General features: G+C 42.4%; 1 protein-coding gene across 3 annotated transcripts in view; it reads left to right on the forward strand.

The window, feature by feature from the left end:
- KCNMA1 (potassium calcium-activated channel subfamily M alpha 1) overlaps positions 1–20,012 on the forward strand; it is a 742,538-nt gene that overhangs the window by 446,500 nt on the left and 276,026 nt on the right. For all 3 annotated transcript variants that reach the window (XM_054982574.1, XM_054982573.1, XM_054982572.1), the window contains exons 7-9: positions 12,186–12,261; positions 14,888–15,058; positions 17,178–17,269. In XM_054982574.1, coding sequence (XP_054838549.1) covers positions 12,186–12,261; positions 14,888–15,058; positions 17,178–17,269 — 339 coding nt within the window. The remainder of the gene's footprint in view (positions 1–12,185; positions 12,262–14,887; positions 15,059–17,177; positions 17,270–20,012) is intronic.

Genomic DNA, 20,012 nt, shown 5'->3' on the forward strand with positions numbered 1-20,012 from the left:
CAGTTCAGTATCGCCAAAACGGTCCCCTCAAAAGTGACCTACTCAGTGTATGTTTATTGTAGTGATTCTTTTAAAAATCTTTGCCATTGAATTCTCCGAAATCTGTTTTGACAAGCAGGTTTGTCCCTTTGGGTTCCAGAGTAGGAAATCTGTTACAGCTTCAAATGCAATATATCTTAGCTGCTCCTGAGACCTTCCTTTCTAACATCAATGCAGTTGTGAGGTTGCGGCCCAGAAATTGTCACAACACCTTTAAATTCCTAAATGAAGTGGGAGATTCATAATCCCCATTCAGAAGAAGCCCTGCTTACAAGTTACATTGACTGCATGTACAAAATGAGCACAGTGTATATCCTTGATTTTTCTTTATTGTACATTGAGTAATTCTCATCTATTTATTTATGTTAGTTATAGTCCGTCTTTCTCATTGAGTCTCAAGGTGGATTACATAGTATGAATTAGTACAGTCAAATTCAAGGGTATTTCAGTAGACAATGTAATACGGTATATAATGCAAATTTTCAAAGATTAAAAACGAGCAGAAATCCAATACAGAGTTCAAGAAATGCTGAAACAGAGTATAAGCAATTCTGACATACTAAACAACACAGAACTACCTACTAGGATCATAGTACATAGTAGTGAAGTCTATGACTCCTATCTCTATACTGATGCATCTCTCTGAGACCACTTCCTTACAGTACAGCCCTCCTGAGTAAAAAGACCTATTGAATAATTCCGTTTTGCATAGTTTATGGAAATCCAGGATGGTGGGAGCTTTCCTGAGGCCTTCAAGTAGGCCATTCCATAAGGTCAGGAGGACCACCACAGAGAATGCATGTGATGGACAGCTGTTGATTTCCCCATGTCCAAGTTTGCACCTGCAGGAGTCCCTGTTTGGATGAGTGAAGCTGCCACAGTGGAACATATGGAGAGAGGGGTCCTTTAGATATGTTGGACCAAGGCCATGAAGGGTTCTGTATGTAATAGCCAATATCTTGAATTGACCCCAGTAACTGATAGGTAGCCATTGGGGAGACAGCAGAATGGGAGTAATATCATCTCCTAGTCATTGATAATAACTGAGCTGCAGCATTCTGCACAAACTGGAGTTTCCAAGTTAACTTAGAGGGGAGACTTTATATAAAATGCATTGCAGTAGTCAAGTCTCAATTACCATGGCATGGATCCAGCTGGCCAGATTGGCTATGTTGAGGTAGGGGGCATCTTCTATGCACCTGCCTTAATTTGTTTTTCTAAGCAGTTTGCTTTCAGCCATTTGACTACAGCTGCTAGGCAGCGACCAAAATTTCTACTGCATCCTGCAGTGATTTGGGTAGTGTGATATAGAGCTGGTGTCACCTGCATATCGATTGCATCCAATTCCATACGTACAAATGAGTTCTCCTAAAGACAGCGGTGTAGCATGGGTTGAGGGCGCCCCGGACAAGGCAAGTCTCGCCAATACATTTTTTGTTCTCTCTTGTGTGCATGCTTTGCACGCTTGCACTCACAGGCCCACATGATGACATCACTTCTGGGAAGTGACATTATTGCGCAGGGCTCCCCCCTTCCGCTGCAGCTGCCCACACCGCCGCAGCCAGCTCGGCTTGAGCCGCCAGCTTGGCTGCTGCAGGAAGGCCAGCTCAACGCCCAGCAAGCTGGCCACGCTGTCAGCATGCAAGGGGCATGGGTGGCCTTCCCATGGGCACAGTGCACTGCAGCCAGCTTGGCTTGAGCCACCAGCTTGGCCACTGCTGGAAGGACAGATCAGTGCCCAGCGAGCCGGCCGCCCTGTCAGCGCGCAGGTGGTGCAGGTGGCCTCCCCATGGGTACGGCACAGTCTCTTGTGCCCCTACAAATTTTGTGCTCGGGGTGGCCACCCCTCTTGCCTCCCATGCTATGCCACTGTCTAAAGGCTTTACACAGAGGTTGAATAACATTGGGGATAAGATTGCGCCCTATGGAACCTCTCAAGATAATGTTCACTCTGGAGATAGGTGATCTCCGACACCGATCCTTTGGCTCTGTTCCACGAGAAACAATTTAAACCAGTCCAAGGCACATCCTTTGATACCCCCTTCTGCCTTCAAACGTCTAAATGAGATGGCATCATCTACTGTATCAAAAGTTGCAGATAGATCCAGGAGGAGCAATTACAAACCATAGCCATTATCTATATTTAGACAGAGATCATCCACTGAAGCGACTAGAACCATCTTCATCCCATAGCTTGGCCTGAATCCAGACTGAAAAGAGTCCAAAGCACTAGAGTGCTAGTTGGATCAACGTGCTAGTTGCCTCAGCTTAAACATCAGTCCAGGCTACAGTTATGGTGTATTGATGCAAACACTGTCCAACTGGTGAAGTTTCCCTTCCAGCTCCTCGTAGTAATCAGGCAGATAATTGGTGGAGCGCTTCCTATCCTCTAGCATCCTCCACTTGGTACAGGTGATGTCTGTACTCTGGCTGTTCACCCCAGGCTAAGAGCTCACGCCTCCAGAGCACACCTCTCACTTACATTCACACTGCCCCCAAAATATGCCTGGCAGATGAGAGTAAGAGAAGATCAGTGGGGGAGGGACCTGCCACCCAGCTACAAATATGTGATTGAAACTCCACATTTATCCAGGTACTGGTTTCATTTGTAAAGTTAACGCTCATTGGCTGTTTTTTACAAACAGATGTATGCCTGTACATGCAGAATGTATGTGAGTTCACTGTAACATGTGCCAGGGTTTGTCGTGCCCAGTCCATTGAAATGAATGGGCTTAGGCTAAATTAACTTTGCATAGGATTGCACTGTTCAAAATCTAGTCTTCTCCCAGCCATACTCTCCTGTTTTTTTGTTTACCTCCTTCCTACACTTACACTTGTGCAGCATGTGTAGAGCCTGGCTCAGGTGAGCAAAGGGGGAGAGGGTCTGAGGAGGGGGAGACAGGTGGGATACACCAAACAATACACAATGACAGTTTTCACGTTGGAATTTGGAAATCCTATCTGTGACTCCCCTTGCTCCAACAAAAATTCTGGAGCAAAATTCTGCAGGGATACATCATGAAAACTATATAAACCACATTGTACATTTGATTTAATATGCCAGTCTCATTTGTTTTATTAGGGACAAATACCATTTCGAAATACCCAGAGTTTTGTAAAATAAGCATCACGAGTGACCTTCACACCGTTCATTCCCTGTTTTCACGAAACATCCCCAAAAGAGAGGCATGCCTGAGTAATGCCATAGAGTGGGGCAGGTGGAAGGGAAAAAGAGGAGGGAAAGGGAGCTGGAGTTGCCCTCATGTTTCAAAGACGGGGCCTGTACCCCAATGTTTTCATGCTACAGTAATGAGCTGAGCACAGACAGTATGTATTCTTGTGATATTTGAAAATCCCTGTATATTAGCCATGTTTTACTATTACAGGGCTGCTGTGGGAGGGGAAGGGGGAAAGCCTTGCTCCACGAGGCCTGTAAATTCCGCGATACAGTGCAGCTCCGATGAAATAGACCCCCGATGTTAGGAATGTGCTCTTTTACTCCTGCCACATTTCTTCCATGTGAGCTGCTCACACTTGCAAAAGCTTCTGGGTTGAGCTCTGTGCCCAGATCCATGGTAATCTTGCTCATCGCGTAAAGAGAAGGGCTGTGCTTATCTAGGACATTAGAAGGGTTCACCTGTGACGTGTTTTCTTGGGAGGAAAAGCTAGAGAACTTCACAATAGCACAGTCTATATAGCAACTTTTTCTTCTGCATTTCCGCCTCAACCCTTCTGCCCGAAGAACCATTTGGTTGGATCTGGACTGCAGTTCTCCCCTCCTTCATTTTCAGTTGGGTCCAGCCAGCTTTGTTATTTGTTCTCTCCTGACCCTAACATAACCCTCCTTGCTACAGTCCTCGTCCCACATGGTTGTTGTCCATGCAGGTCCCGTGATCTCCCAGCATAGGTTTTTTGGCAGTCAGTAGGAACCCTTCATTCCTTTCTCACCAGCAGAAAACCTGCTTGGATCCAACCCCAGTTAAACCCATAAGGTATTTCAGGCTTAGAGAGAGTGATGGCCCAAGGTGCAGTCAGTGATCTGTGTGGCTGAGTCACAGTCACAATAACCATAATTCAATTTAACCCTGGGTTTGCATTTTAACCGAACTACCGTTCTGTGTGTGCTTCTGTTCTGGAAACCTGGAATGTTTTGAATATATTACTATTTAAAATTTGTAGAGCACCAGCAATATACACAGTGCCATAAAAGGTACTAAGCTAAAATAGATGGATCCCTGCCCCAGTGAATTTACAGTGACAGTCATGTTTGTGATTCTCCCCACCCCCACCCCATTTCAGCACTTTCTCAATGCTTCTAAAATTGGCTGTTTAATTATTGCAGATTTCGTCTTGTCCACAAAAAGATCACACAGCATGACAAGGGAAAAAGAGGTTCACTTTCCTTGAGTTTCCGCTTTGCCTCTTCCTCCCTTGCGCTTTTAATCACTGCCTACAAAAAACAATATTTCGTAGCGCACGAAGTCAGAGAGAGGAAGAAGCTCAGTGAATATAGTAGATGAAGTGCTTGGATTACAGAGGCAAGCAAATCTCATTCCTGTAGTCATTGCAAAGGCCATTCATAATACTGTGATCTTCTGTAAATCAGCTACAACAGCCTACAAATAGAAAGTGGACATATTAAATGCTGGTGCCTGGCTTTTATGTAATTTTCTGAACCTTCGGGGAAAGTTTCTCATTTCTTTATCAGATCCTCTAGAGGCCAAGGAGCCTCAATATAAGCTACTTGGGCATAGAGCTCCACTCAGATAATTGGCAAGAGCACCATCCAGCTATTTGCAGGGGGAGGAAGAAGCAAGAGGCAACGCATTCTCCACCCCCTTCCAGACACCTAATGGATACTATCACTGAATAACTGCCAAATTATCTTAGGAGTTCTGCGTGCAACTTTTACATGCATAGTTCCTCATCAAGGTAGGGATTTGCATGTGGAAGCCATCACATATGTCTCTCCTAGCTGGACTGGAGCAAAGAACCATCAACACTGCATCCTGATAATTAGCTAATGGCAAAGAAAATCAGGTCCCTTTACTTACCTGCAGTCGACATTATTACAGTTGCTATTGATGTGTAGATGCACAGAAAGACATGTGCATTTGTCTGCTACATATATTTTCTATCGTTTTATTAAAAAGTCAAGGAAACCTATTCAAATTATTGTTATTAATACCCCCCCTTGCTGATTCAAATGATGTTTCAGTGAAACTACAGGGGCTTAGACTGGGCTCAGTCAGAATTAGGAATGGCACAGCTGTCTCAAAGAGCTTAAACAGCAGAAAAATGTTGGTGACTAATCCTTCCTCTATATTTAGAACCTTGGTTGAAAAGTCAGAAGCATTTCATAGGCAGGCAGGAAGCAATTTTACATAAACATGTGAAGTGTAAACTGTAGCTGAAGAGCCACTGAAACATTTCCAAAATGCTGGTGGATAAGTTATTGGGTGCTTGAAAGCTCTTTCTGTGCATGTGCTCAGTGATAATTTTTTACACATGCATGTTTGTAATTTGATCGCTTGCCGTATCAGGTGCTGATTTGCAGCTGTGGACAAACAGTTTCTGAACTTTTACTTCAGTACATTTCAGTGGAGTTGATTTAAACATTTGGCTGTGTTCAATAGGTACGTGTATGAGCCCACCAAATATATAACATTAGCAACAATGCCTGTTGTGTGAAGAAATACAATGGGCTCTAGCAAACAGATCCAGCAGGCCCCCTCCCGGAGGCAAGTGAGTGCTTCGCAGTGGCTTGGAGGCCAGAACGGGAGGGCACTGAGGGGAGATGTGGGAAGGAGTACTTAGGCCATCAATTCGGCGGGCCCCCTCCTGGCGGTAAGCAAGGCCAGAGTCGTCGACAATGCGCCTGCATGAGGATAAAAAGTGAGGCATCGCCAATATGGCTTGCCTTTTATATAGTAGGATAATAATAATAACAACAACTTTCGATTTATATACTGCTCTTCAGGACAATTTAACACCCAGTCAGACCATTTTACAAAGTGTGACATTATTAACACTGTGAGGTGGGTGGGGCTGAGAGAGCTCCAAGAAGCTGTGACTGACCCAAAGTCACCCAGCTGGCTTCAAGTGGAGAAGTGGGGAGTCAAACCTGGTTCTCCAGATTAGAGTCCTGCTGCTCTTAACCACTACACTAAACTGGTCAATTGAGTTGCCAGGTCTCCCAGGCAACTGATGGCAGAGCTGATACTTAACAGGGTTCAGTTTCCTGGCCGGTGTGCAATGGTGTCACTTTTGCCTATGGGAGTGCTCCCACACTTTGCACAGGGCCAATTTCAACCCCAAACACTCCCCCCACTCCACAAACACTCCTATGGCTAGCAAGATGACATCAGTTCCGGAAGTGATGCCATCGTGGCCCAGCTGGGAGTATGCATTTGCCTGGGTTGCTTGCCAGTGGCCAGTGATCACTGGGCAGTTTGCCACCTCCTGCTAATCACCAGCCGTTGGCAGACAGACCACCAGGAGTTTGCCTGCTACCAGCAGGTACTTGGCAAACCTAAACACAACATTCTCTTTCTATCTGTCTATATGATCTTATTTTAATCCAGCCTATCCTCTAAGGATCTTGGGAGCATTTTATCTCCACAGCGCCCCTGCAAAGTAGGTTATGCTGAGAGAGAGTGGCCAGCCCAAGGTCAGCCAGGTAGCTCTGTGGCTGATTTGGAAATTGAACCCGAGTCTCATAGGCTCCATGTGACTCTGGACTCTTTTTGGATTGAAGTAATTGGCATGTAGCAGTGATCTGGAAATGAGGCCACATGGGATGGAAAGGGAAGGGAGGTTATATATAATATAATATAATATAATATAATATAATATAATATAATATAATATAATATAATATAATATAATATAATATAATATAATATAATATAATATAATATAATATAATATAATATAATATAATATAATATAATATAATATAATATAATGGGCCAGGAAGACTGTTTTCAGTTAGCAGAAACAAAGAAGGTCTTTTGAGTACTCAGCCCTCCCTCTTTCCCTCCCACGCCATCCCAGTTCCGAATTAAGACTGCACATGTATACAGTGTAGCCTTTACAGAATGATGGAAGTTTTTGATTCTCCTTTCATCAGTTGTGCCCTTCATTAGCAGGTTTCAGGTTTGGAGTACAAGGCTAATAGAGGCAGGACAGAATCAGGTTCTACAGTTCCTGGAGATCCTAGTTAGCAGTTGCTGATTTTTTTTTATCCATTAGAGTTCAGAGGGCCCTTCCTATATCCCAGCAGGGCCACCAGAAATCTCCCCAACTTAAATTGCAGGGAATTTATTATTTATTTTATTTATTGCTCACCTTTCTCACTGAGACCCAAGGCTGATGATACAGAGCAAGCCAATATAATCAATGGCTAACATATTCAGTGAACGAAATACAATATGAACAACAGCTAGGATATACAAATACAACAGGATATGGGTTGCAGAAATTTGAAAACAAGCATAAATTTGAACGCAGAGATGAAACATTTCTGAAAACACGCATAAGTATAGTACCAGTAGAAACTTTATTGAGCCCTACAAACCATACAAACACAAAAATTATCAATAACCCACACCAATCCCAGTTACTACATTCATTCAAATCCATTACCACATTAAAAAAATTAAAACCTAGACAATTTACATACGGGACATTAACTCAGCTTGTATTTTCATTGCAGAAAGCAAAAACTTGGCTACAGAGAGTCGAGAGACTATCATTCTTTGGTCAACTACCGCCAATAACATTTTTAGCATCCTTTCTTCTGAGAACCATTTTTTATCACCCAGCACTGGTTCCAGAAAATCTATGCATTCTTGGACAGAAAATCTAAAATGAAATAACATGTGAACCGACAATTTCACCATGTTATTGGAACTAAGGCAAAATCTGTGATTATTTTGATATCTCCCTGTCAACAATGCAGATTGAAACATGTTAAATCTGGCCAGCATAAGTGCATAGCTGTATCTTGGGACAATTAATATTGATAAGTAACATGTGTGTTGGCTTGGGATCATTGAGACTAAATCAAAAAGAAGAGGAGAATACATGCCATGACTTTTAGTCAATGTTTCGTGGAAATCAGTATCCTTTACACGGATGTTAATTGCTAAAGTAGCTTTGCTTGACCCCAGTGATTTCAGAAAGGAAACTGAAAGTCCCAAGGCGGCCAATTTCTTGTCTATTGGATTAAACCAAGATTGGGTATGAGGATCTGTCATTAAGCTATGAAGAAAATGGTTCTGTAACCAAGCCAAATTTGTAAATGACACTTTCTAATCTAAGGACCATAGAAGGTGCACATCTAGGTACTTTAAAAATTGTTCTCAAGATTTTTAATTGAATTAATTCAGTAGAAGGGGTACTTGCTTGGACCCAAACCTGCGCCACATATAAAAAATGATTTACAGTGCAGTCTTAAGCAGAGTTACTCCAGTCTAAGCCTGTTGAAGTCAGTGGAATTAGACTGGAGTAACTCTGTTTAGGATTGCACTGTAGCTCGACAGTAAACACTTGAAGTTCCATGGAAATGCACTGCGCTTCTGTTGTAAAGAAAATTTTTACAATTCCCCCAATTTCCCTTTTGGCCTTAGCTTTGATTGCTTCAATACGCAGTTTTCAGCTTATTTTATCATCAAAAATAACCCCTAGATATTTATATAACCAAACTCTTATCTGAGTAAAAAAGCCCTCCTGAGTAATGTAATAATAATAATGGAGTGTGAAAGTGTTGTCCAACTGTTTTGAAGTCTCACACTGTGGCATCGTTGAATGTTCTCAGATTGTGCCTTTTGCCTTCTCCCCTGGAGAGGTGGGCAGTCTGATTCAGTTTAGGAAGGTCGACATCCCTCCCTGGCCCAGAGACTGGCATCATGGAGTTTTCAAATGCATCTTTGAGGAGTTCCAGCACTGGCTGGAAGTCCAGCAGAGATCTGGGAGACCCTCCAATACAGATTGTGCTGATTTGAGGTTAGACCCTGAGGAGTATCCAGATTGGGAACTGTGGGTACTGCAGAACTTATAGGATTCACAAGCGTACGGTTTGCAAATATCCATGTAGAGCCATGGCAAACACAAGGCTGTATTTTCATTTTGCTGTCAAGGCTCAATTTGCCAACTGTAGCAAGTGGGTCAAAATTCTGTTTGGTAGTTTTTACATGTCAAATTCTGACCACTGAATGAGTATGTCACGGTGCAATGGGGATAAAATATTTCTTGTCCTCCGATTCAGAATACAAAATTAAAATGGTTAACAGATCTCTCATTTTTTTTTCATCTTTTCCTCAAGAGCATCCAATCAGAATTGATGTAGACTTCCTCAGACTCCTTAGCTATTTCCTCTTTGGGGCACTGTGATAGGTAGAGCACAGAAATGTATCCCGGCAACACTGGAGCCAATGAGAGTAGCCTGTAGGAGCTGTTGTCTGGGAGAAAGTTGAAGGTTGGGATATCAGTTAGATTGTAGGGGGTTGACACAGGGAAGTGGTGAGTTGTGAGTGGGAGGGTTTATTTATTTGTTTGTTTGTTTACTTATGTAATTTATAGTCCACCTTTCTCACTGAGACTCAAGGCGGATTACACAGTACGAGCTTTGTATAATCAGTATCAAGTACATTTTCATACCGTATATCAAGTACATTTCCATACAGTATCCAGTACATTTCCATTTCAATAACAAGGAGATTTCCATAAACAATGCCATAGGGTAAATAGATACAAGTTTAAAAAGACATAGTGTTAGCAAGAATCCAATACGAAGTAGAAGAAAATACTGGAACAGAACATAATCACTTCTAAGATTGACATTAGACAACATAAAGCACGGGTAATACATAGGAGTACATATTTAAAGCAACAGATAATATGTAAGGAAACATAGTGGTGAAGTCTATGGTCCCTAACTTATTACCGAAGCATCTGAGACCCCATCCCTACAATACAGCCCTCCCATTCGAGTAAAAAGCCTTTTTGAATAATTCAGTTTTGCATTGTTTACAGAAAGCCAGGAGTGTGGGGGCTCTCTTGACCTCCTCAGGCAGGCCGTTCCATAGGGTAGGGGCCACCACAGAGAAAGCCCGTGTACGGGCAGCTGTTGATTTTACCCATGTGCAGTCTGGCACCTGCAGGAGACCCTGTTCAGATGAGTAAAGCTGCCATGGAGGAACATACGGAGGGAGGTGGTCCCGTAGGTATGCTGGACCAAGGCCATGAAGAGCTTTGTATGTAATAACCAATACCTTGAACTGAGCACGGTAACTGATAGGCAGCCAATTGAGAGACTATAGGAGGGGAGTGATGCTCATGCTCCTGCTCACTCCTGATAACCGTTGATCTGCAGCATTTTGCACTAATTGGAGCCTCCTAGTTAGCTTAGATGGGAGACCTATGTATAATGCATTACAATAGTTAAGCGTTGATGTTATCATAGCATGGATCCACGTGGCCAGGTCAGCCGTGTCGAGATAAGAGGCCATCTTCCAGGCAAGAGTGAGGTTGTAAAAAGCATTTGAATAATTTGAATAATCTGAATTAAAGGTCTGTGGAGATATCAGATCTTAGCTTGAGTTTGCCTTTTAGGGGAACTGAGATGTTACAATAGGCCAGCAGGATTTGCTAGCAGAGATGGGCACAAAATGGCAAAAAATGAAACAAGCGTTTTGTGTTTCCTCGCATTCCATGAATCACAAACTTTCATGAAATTGTCCCGTTTCATGAAATGATTTGTTAGTTTTGTGATTCATCAGAACCCAGGGCATTTCAATGGCCCCCTTCCTACCCAGAGATGCCAAACTCGCAGGGAGACTTCAGCAGTCTCTCCTCCACCCAGCCTCACCCAGCAAGCCAGAACAAATGCTCTAAATAAGAATATAAGCAAAGAAAATTAAAGGAAAAAAGGCCTCAGTCAAGCTAGGCCCCAGAGCCAGGCAATACCCTGAGACTGGGGTTGGGTGGGGTGGATGAAAGAATGACCTTCCCAGCAAGGCCAAGAGCTGAAAATAAGGAAGAGGCTTTTCAGTCTCTTTTAAAGCAGCAGAAAATCCAGCCAAACACTCCCAATTCCACTCTCTCACAGGTCTTCCCTCTCCCTCTGTCTACTGGAACTGAAAAACACGAGGCAGAGAGCTATGCCTTATATAAAAAATGCTCACATAGAGCAGAACAGGAGGTCTCTGGTTGGCAGACAGACCTGCCTAACAGGGTTTGGAGGGATGAGATTGTGTTCCCATGGCTACAGAAGGCCCATCTCCTCAGTTGCCTACGGGTTAACCACCCTGCTCCTTGCTGTATAGGACAGAATGGAAGCTTTCCAGTTGGCAAGGAAAGCTGCCTATCAAGGTTATGTGGGCTAAGATTGGAGTTTTCAATGCCAACAAAAGGTCTGCAGACATTCTGGGCCTATGTTGCCTAGGGAATCAATGGATCGGCACCAGCCTGTCTGGCATCATGAATCATTAACCAGTTGGCTCCAAAAGTCGTGAATTTTGTGAAAACCGCAGCCACACAAAACACTTTTTGTGAAACGAATCAGCCCGATTTGTCATGAAATTGGATTTGTATTTCGATTCGTGCCCATGTCTGTTTGCTAGGTCTTGTACGTAATTTAGTTGACACAACGGTCTGTATTATAAATCTTCCTGATAAAGAGTTTTTCTTGGGTGTACTTTTTTTGAAGCATAATATATCACAGATTCTGGTTGAGTGTTAATATTTACCTCAGCTGATTGTTTCTTTCTCAGTAAATTTCATTCTTGTTCACTGGAAATAAAACAAACCATCGTGTTCTTGTCAGTTTAACTTAATATTGTTCAGTTATCAATCCAAGCTTGGGTGGGACTATAAATTCCTTTTGGGAACCCCTGTGCAATGGGGTAGGTTGGAAACTTTGTCAGAGAAAATCCAGGATGATGGTGGTATCCAGCCTCCGGGAAAATCATTAGAAGCACACAGTTTGCTCAGTCCTGGGGTGTGTGACCTGGAAGTAACTCTGTTATTACCACAGTAATTCTGCAGTAGACATGGTAGTTATCCAAATTTCCCTGCTTGGGCTGCTCAGCAAAAAGAAAATGGAACATCTGTTTATTTCTGATTTTTTCCCCCTTTACTAGTAATTCCATCAAGTTGGTGAATCTGTGCTCTATATTTATCAGCACATGGCTGACAGCAGCTGGATTTATACATTTGGTAAGTATACTTTGAAGCCAGTTGGGTTTGGGAGATATTTTCAGATCAGCTGCTGCTGCTATCCATTCCCCTGAACAGCAATAGATTATAGTTTAAGTTCTCCAAAGCTGCTTCACCATTTTTGTAGAACCACTGTTTGGTCAGTGTGTCCTGGGGCAAACACATGAACTGTGAGGGGGAGCCAGACTCAGACACATGTTAACTACATGCTTGGAAAAATGTGCCTTCCTTTCACATTTGTGTGTTTGCCCCAGGACAACTCCCAGCTACGTGCCCTGGAAAATGTAGGGAGCATCTGTCTCCCTGTCAAAATTCAGATATTTAGCACAACAGCTTCAGGTGCAGCCATAGTGCCACGTCTTTCAACATACTCTAATCTCATTCTGATAATTAAAACATCAATACACTTCCTTGATTGATTAACCGGTACATAATTCTGGAATGTACCGGATGGTTTCCCTGAGTTTTCAATAACAACACATGACCACTAGGTGGCAGTATTTCCTCAAGAATAAGAAAGGAAAAGGTTGTCACCAAAGATGAAGTAGGAATACCATATCTTATAAGAAGCAGCAGCTGTATGTTACTAATACGGAAGAGTAAAAATTCTTCAAAGGACTTCCTAATTGTTACATCAAATAATGTTTTCATTTATTTCCACTTTTTTTGGCATAAACTATTTAATATGGTGTAAATGGCCCAGGCTAGCTTGATCTCAGAAGCTCAGCACGGTCAGCCCTGGTTAGTACTTGGATGGGAGATCAGCGAGGAAGTCTGGGGTTGCCACAAAGAGGCAGACAATGCAAACCACCTCTGTGAGTCTCTTGCCTTGAAAACCCCTGCAGGGGTCACCATGAGTCATCTGTGACTTGATGACACTTTAGACACATGAACAAATCTGCTGCTGGTGGAAAGTGCCGTCAAGTTGCAGCCAATTTATGGTGACTTTGTAGGGTTTTTGAGGCAAGCGACAGTCAGTGGTGGTTTGCTATTATTTGTTTGTTTGTTTATGTCATTTATGGTCCGCCTTTCTCACTGAGACTCAAGGCGGATTACACAGTATGAGCTTAGTTTGATACTGGACTTTCCTTGGAGGTTTCCCATCCAAGTACTTGAGGCTGATCCTTCTGAGCTTCTGAGACCTGACATGGTTGGGTTAGCCTGAGCCATTTAGGTCAGTGCAACAAATCTAGATCTAAATATTAAGTCTAAATTCAAAAAAATCTTAAAGCAGACTATATGGCTGACTCTTCCATCAATATAACTCTCTTCCAGTGTTATTGAAGCTGCCGGGTTTGATTTAAATCACCATTTTAGTGTGGTGCGGTGTTACCCTGAACAGTAAGCAAGGAAACAACGTGGAGTCTATGGTCTGATTCTTTCTGCTAAGATCGGTATTAGCTAATTTTATGAAGTTAGGCTGCAGTCCATAAACAAGCAGCGCTATTCTGACTTGCTCTGCAGTGTAGCCCGAATGAAGCATCACTTGTTGCCGCAACTGTGATAGATCAGACAGTTGCCACAGCACCTGTCCAGGAGGTGCAAAACATAGTCTAGTCAGACTCTGTCAGAGGTGTGCATGTCTGCAGTGATCAGGTGCAGGAGATACCATCCGCTAGTGCGCAAACGGTGGGCCCCCGCAGTCTTTAGACCTGAGGCATGCCTGGGATTTGCCATCAGCACAGCTGCTAAAAGGCAGTTCTCTTGGCTCAAGGCTTCTAAGATGGGGATCACATTTGATTTCCAAGAAATTACATTCTAGCAAAATGCCTGCCCTCTCAATAGCTAGTACTGGTGTTTGTGTGCGTGGGTGTTTCAGTGGGATATTTTGCAAACATATTTTTTTCTTCTTGCAAAATGGCCTCTTTGCGGAGTGTAAAAGAGTGTGAAGGTGTTCCCAAAGAGACAGCATTAGAGAGAAGATGGAGCGTCCCTGTCAAGTGTCCCTGTCGCTGGGGCGGCCAGGTTGAGCTTCCTTGTGTGGGCTAAAAAGTATGTGCTGTCAAAAGTGAAAGTGCAGAATACTATTAGTCTCATTCAAATATTTAATTTAATTTATTTTATTAAATGTATATTCCACTCTCCCTGCAAGCGAGTGTCATTCTACGCTGCATCAGCGCCTCCCCCCAGCAGCCCACCAGGGAACAGTGACCAGGAAGAAACATGAATTGGCTGTGAAAGAGTAAAACGCAGCCTTTTTATCATAAACATTTTTGTAGCCTTTACCCTGAGAAAATAGAATTTCACCAAACTTCAGCACTACACCATTTCTAGGTTCACTTCTAAAAGGTTTTTTTCCCATACGTGTTTCCAAACAGTTCATGGCACATTCAGGGTAGCCTGCTGGCTATCTTTGTGACATTTGGTCACAAAGGCATAAAAGGCCTACCTTTCATCATTATAGCATCCCTGTGAGGTAGGTTATGCTGAGAGGCAGCAACTGGGTTGACCTCACCTGATAAGCTGTGTGGCTGATCTCATCCCAAGTCAGAACACCAAACTAGCTCCCGATTCTCTTGTTAATGGGCAGCGGGGGAAGACCTCTGTGGGCCTAGAAGTAGCAGGTTGGTGTCTTTATGCAGCGTGGCTGAGAATCTGTTCATCTGCCATTCTTCTTCTTTTGTAGGTGGAGAACTCAGGGGATCCATGGGAAGACTTCAGAAACAACCAAGCTCTTACATATTGGGAATGTGTTTATTTACTAATGGTTACTATGTCCACTGTTGGTTACGGAGATGTTTATGCAAAAACAACCCTTGGTCGCCTTTTCATGGTCTTCTTCATCCTCGGGGGATTGGTAAAATGCTTACATTATTTTCCCACTGGATTAATTCCACCCCCCCCCCCCCTGCAGCCTAGTAGCTAGGGTTGCCAATCTCCTGATCGGGCCTGGCATTCTCCCACAATTACAACTGATCTCCAGACTACAGAGATCAGCTTCCCTGGATGAAACGACAGCTTGGGAGGGTGGAGTCTAGGAACCATACAACACTGAAGTCCGTTCTCCTGCCCAGCCCCCCTTTCCCCAAGCCTCACCCCCAAATCTCTAAGAATTCCCTGACCCAGAGTTGGCAACCCTAGCAGTAACCTTAATTATAGTAAATTCATGATTCACTTTAAAACAGTTTGTGTAAAGTTGCATTGGTGTAAAAGTTCAACGTTTTGTTGCATTTTGCAGAATCCATTGCTTTAACTAAAATAGGAATACTTTGATCTAATAATGCATGCAGATACAGCAAAGTGCCATAGGAACTAACAGGGTCATAAACCGTTACTTTCACATTAGTGATTAGTAGTGGTACATTAAGTTGACAGTGGTGATATTATTTTAAAGGTAGCTGCGGTTTCAACCCTCCCTACCCTTCTGTGTTCCTCCCCAATATTCCAACAAACACTGTGGCTTCGGATCTCCTTTCAAGAGCCGCTGGCCGTTTCCAGACAATGGCAAAACCGTGCCAGTCCTTCTTTCCAAACCATGGCAGTCATGGGAGATAAACTTAGATGCAAATTCCCTGACTGGTCAACAAACTATTTCTCTGCTATGCTTGTCCAGCTAAGCAAGAACACAGAGTGTGCACATTCACACACACGAGAGAGCTTCTCGTTAATTTCATTTTTTAAACAAATTCTGATTATTCCAAAGACTTTTGCATTTTTGTCTTATAAAATCTCCCCACATCCTTAGTGCTAAAAATTACACCCTGTAAGGTAAGTACTGATCACATTCAGTGCGCAGCATGTGTAATATACATAGGCAGGCATATAATCACTGTATGTAGTTTGACATAGTTTTGTATCTCTTGTGTACATCTTTCTGTAGGATTGCAATATTTAATAGATGTGTTATAGGGGATACATACGTGTCCATCTATTTTGAAAAGAAGTACAACAGTGGCATATGCCAAAACAAAAAGCCAAGTTTACAAGCAGCCGCTCTTGGAAGCATCCAGCCCCTGGCAAATGTTTGTTGGACTAAACATGGCAGATTTATATATATTTTTTCTCCTCATCACCTTTTTCTTTTACACATCCTTACATGTCCTTATCAACTTTTGTAAAAGTTGAACTTTTAAAAATATATATGTGTGTATATATATATATAAACTCTCCCTGGGTGTTTGTGTGTGTGTGTGTGTGTGTGCGTGCGTGCATGCGTGTGTGTATGTGTATATATATATATATATATTTATATATATATTTAATATATATATATATATAAATGTGTGTGTGCGCGTGCGCATGCGTGTATATGTGTGTGCGTGTGCACGTGTGTGTGTGTGTGTGTGTGTGCATGCATGAATGTATATATTTGTGTGTGTGTGTTATCATAGTTATACCATATCCATTCTTATGTGCAGAGAGAAAAGCCCTTGGTAGATCATTTTTTTAATCTTTGACAATGGGTGGAAACCACCTAATCTTGTCTTTTATAAATAAGTTAACATTCGCCCAGTGATATATCTCAGGGTTTTGACTTGCCTAGTCTTCAGTGTGCTTTTTCATTATGGCGGCCTGTAATCTTCCAATATTTCCACTTGCCCACTCTCAGGAAGTGGTAGCCATGGGCTTTATCGCTCTAGATGCCCCTTGGACGTCATTTTGTTCTTTTTTTAAAATTCCATTTTGTTTTGCACACTTTTTCTTCCCCCACACTTTGGAACAGTTTCTTTCCCCTCACATTTTGGACCAGATGTGCGTCTCTCTCAAGACCGACTCTTATGTCAGACTTTCTTGTTTTGGTTTTATAAGCATTTTTTAAAAGTTTTTTTTTTAAAAAAAACACAACCTTTATAGATCTAAATCTTTTACATTTTCAGATCTTAAAGATGATATATCTTCTTAAAAATATTCATCATTCCCCCTTTCTTTGGCCTCTCTTTTTAGTCTTTTCTTCTGTCTTCTATCTTCTTCCTTAGGCCATGTTTGCCAGCTACGTCCCTGAAATCATAGAGTTAATAGGAAACCGCAAGAAATATGGTGGTTCCTATAGTGCGGTTAGTGGAAGAAAGTAAGTATCCCAGAAGGCTCTGCTGCCTGTGCTGCAGTAGAACACCTCTCTGCATGCCATTTTCTTTTTTGTTTGTTTTTGTTTGTTTTTTGTTCCGTGCATGTAGGCAATGTTTGCGCGCTACGTGCCAGAAATTGCTGCTCTCATCCTTAATCGGAAGAAATACGGCGGGACTTTTAACGCAACCAGAGGCAGAAAGTAAGTCTTAAAAAAAAAAAGGAAAAGAAAGAAAGACCGGGTATGGTTGTGTGACCTTAATCAGGCTACCAAGGTGGTGGCATCTGACTCACAGACACACTCCAGTGTGCCACATGTGTTTGTACGTGTGTCCTGTTGACATAAGATGTCTCCTCCTCCTCACCAAATTGTCACACTGTGCATTAGAAACCTGGGTAGTGCTAAGGGACAAGGGTTTTCCCTGTTTTCTGTGGACAACGCTAGAACTCAGTTGGTACAAATCAGAAGACAACCCTGCTATTATTAATTTGCTGTTACCTTATGGAACTAATTTGTTTGGTGTATCAAAGTTTATTTTTATGTTTGCATGTAACTTTTTCTGTAGCTGCTTTTTTGTCACCCTCGACCTTAAGCCCTTCAGTCTGTCAACTGAATCAAATTTATGACAGCTCTCAAACTATCACCATGAAGGCCTCTACTCATTGCTGCCATTCAGTGTGCAGTCAGAGAGGGTCTGCAGCAATCACCCATATCAGGCACACAGGCACAGTTTTCCTACATTCCTCTTTGTTCTAGCGCCCTGGAAAGATAATTCCTGGGGTTGTGGGGATCCATGAGAAAGAACAGCCATGTGGGTCAGTGGGTTGATGAGGGACAAGGGAATGAATTCAACCCCTTTTCCCAGCAGAGGTGTGCTCGTGAAAGAGGAATGAGGAGCAATTTCACACCTTTGTCCTTCCTCAATACAGCCTTACCCAGCTTGTAACCCTGAGAATGATCTTTCTAGGGGTTGAAAAAGGCTCGGAGTGGTAGGATATACATCTCTGATCTTGGGTGTGCCTCAAAAATTTGTTCATTTTTTGGTTTCCAAAAAAGCGTGTATGGCTCTTATATGGAGCTGCTGTTTCACACAAATATCACCATCATCTAGAATCAGTAGTCTTTCCCATTCTCAGAGACCCTCCAAAGCATGAGCCAGCCAGTGTCATTAGGAAATGGCATAGATGCATTCCAATCCAGGGCATTCTACAAATCAATGTCAGGTTTTTGTGAATGTGTTTGTTAATGACATTGACATAAATCAAAGTAACAGTGACTAACATGGAGAGAATGAGGTGGGTCTATTTCCTATCCTAAAACTCTGCTGAGCGAAGTTTATTTATATAGTTAATCATTAAACTATTTATACCTCACCTTTACTTTTGGCTTATGTTATAAGTCTTCCTCCTGTCTAAGGAGCCTTCCTGCAACTTAAGCAACACTTTCATTGGAGAAAGAACCACTTAAGTGGGCTTAAGCTTAGAGTCGCTTGAATTGGCTTAGGCGTCTTCCTTAGGCCGAAGGACGACTACTTGGAGAATGATTGGATCCTCCCCATTGTATGTTGATACAAGTAGTGTCAGCAGCAGCAACCGTTCTCTGATTAGATGCCTTAGCAACCTACATTTTTATTTTAGACACCTTTTATATAACCCCGCTTAACAAGCTTCCAAGCTCTGAAGGTTTGTCAACCAAATATTTGTTAGTTGTCACTGACACAAAAACCGTTGGTAAACCGCAGGGGAATTGCCTCAGAAAGTTGTTTTTTCCCTCGGTCTTCTTGTCTCATTTTATGTTCAATCTGTGTATTACCAGGAAGATGGAAGGAGCTTGGCAACTGAATGCCATCCATGAGTCATTATAAAAGTAAAAAAAGAAAAGAAAAAGAAATCTCATTCACTATTTCACTGCACATTTGTTGATGTGACATAATTTTGATAGCATTTTATACAATTAGTCTCCCAAACTGGCAAGTTCCAAAAAGAACTTTAATCCTCTCCCGGTTCATTCCAACCCAAAATTTTCTACTATTCTGTTTGGCGATTGCATTATGGGATAGAGTTACTGTTGCCACTATCCTCCTTATTGTATTAGAATTTTTAATTCTTCTGACACTTTGCGTTTTTTGAAATGGTGGTCCTATAGTTCTTACCGCTGCTGAAACAAATGGGACAAATCCCTGTGCAGTTCAGAATAGTCCAGTCCCCTTGCCAAAACGGGAGTTGTCACAAATAGAAAATATGTTAGCTGAAACGGAAAAGTTTGGATCAACATTTTAATGCTGATTCTGATTCTCTTTGGGCATTGGAGAATAAGATGATCATCTTCTCGGGCAGCAGTGCCTCAGACCAACAGTGGAATGTTTTACGTTGAAAGTTTCCTTACACCATGCCTATGAAAACTGCATTTTGTTCTATTGCATGGAATTGGATCCGGCAGTCATTCTGTTACCTTAGGCACCTTCCTTCAAGCAAGGCACATTTCCCGATGATCATCTCCCGACGATCTTCTTGCGTCAGGAGAAAGATGCCTTGTAGGGGAGAGGGGGCGCACCAGCCTCAGAGCAATGCATTCATGTGATACAACTCATATGTTATTAGGCATATGGAACAATTTAAAATGATAGAGCACCCCTATTTGCAGCTTGCAATAGTACAGTCCAGAATTTTACTTTCTTCATTCTGTGTACATTTTTAGGATTTATCTAAGTCCCAGTGAAAATAACAGAATGGGGTTTGGATCAAAA

This window comes from Eublepharis macularius, chromosome 6 (genome assembly GCF_028583425.1).
Source record: "Eublepharis macularius isolate TG4126 chromosome 6, MPM_Emac_v1.0, whole genome shotgun sequence".
NCBI classification, from domain to species: domain Eukaryota; kingdom Metazoa; phylum Chordata; class Lepidosauria; order Squamata; family Eublepharidae; genus Eublepharis; species Eublepharis macularius.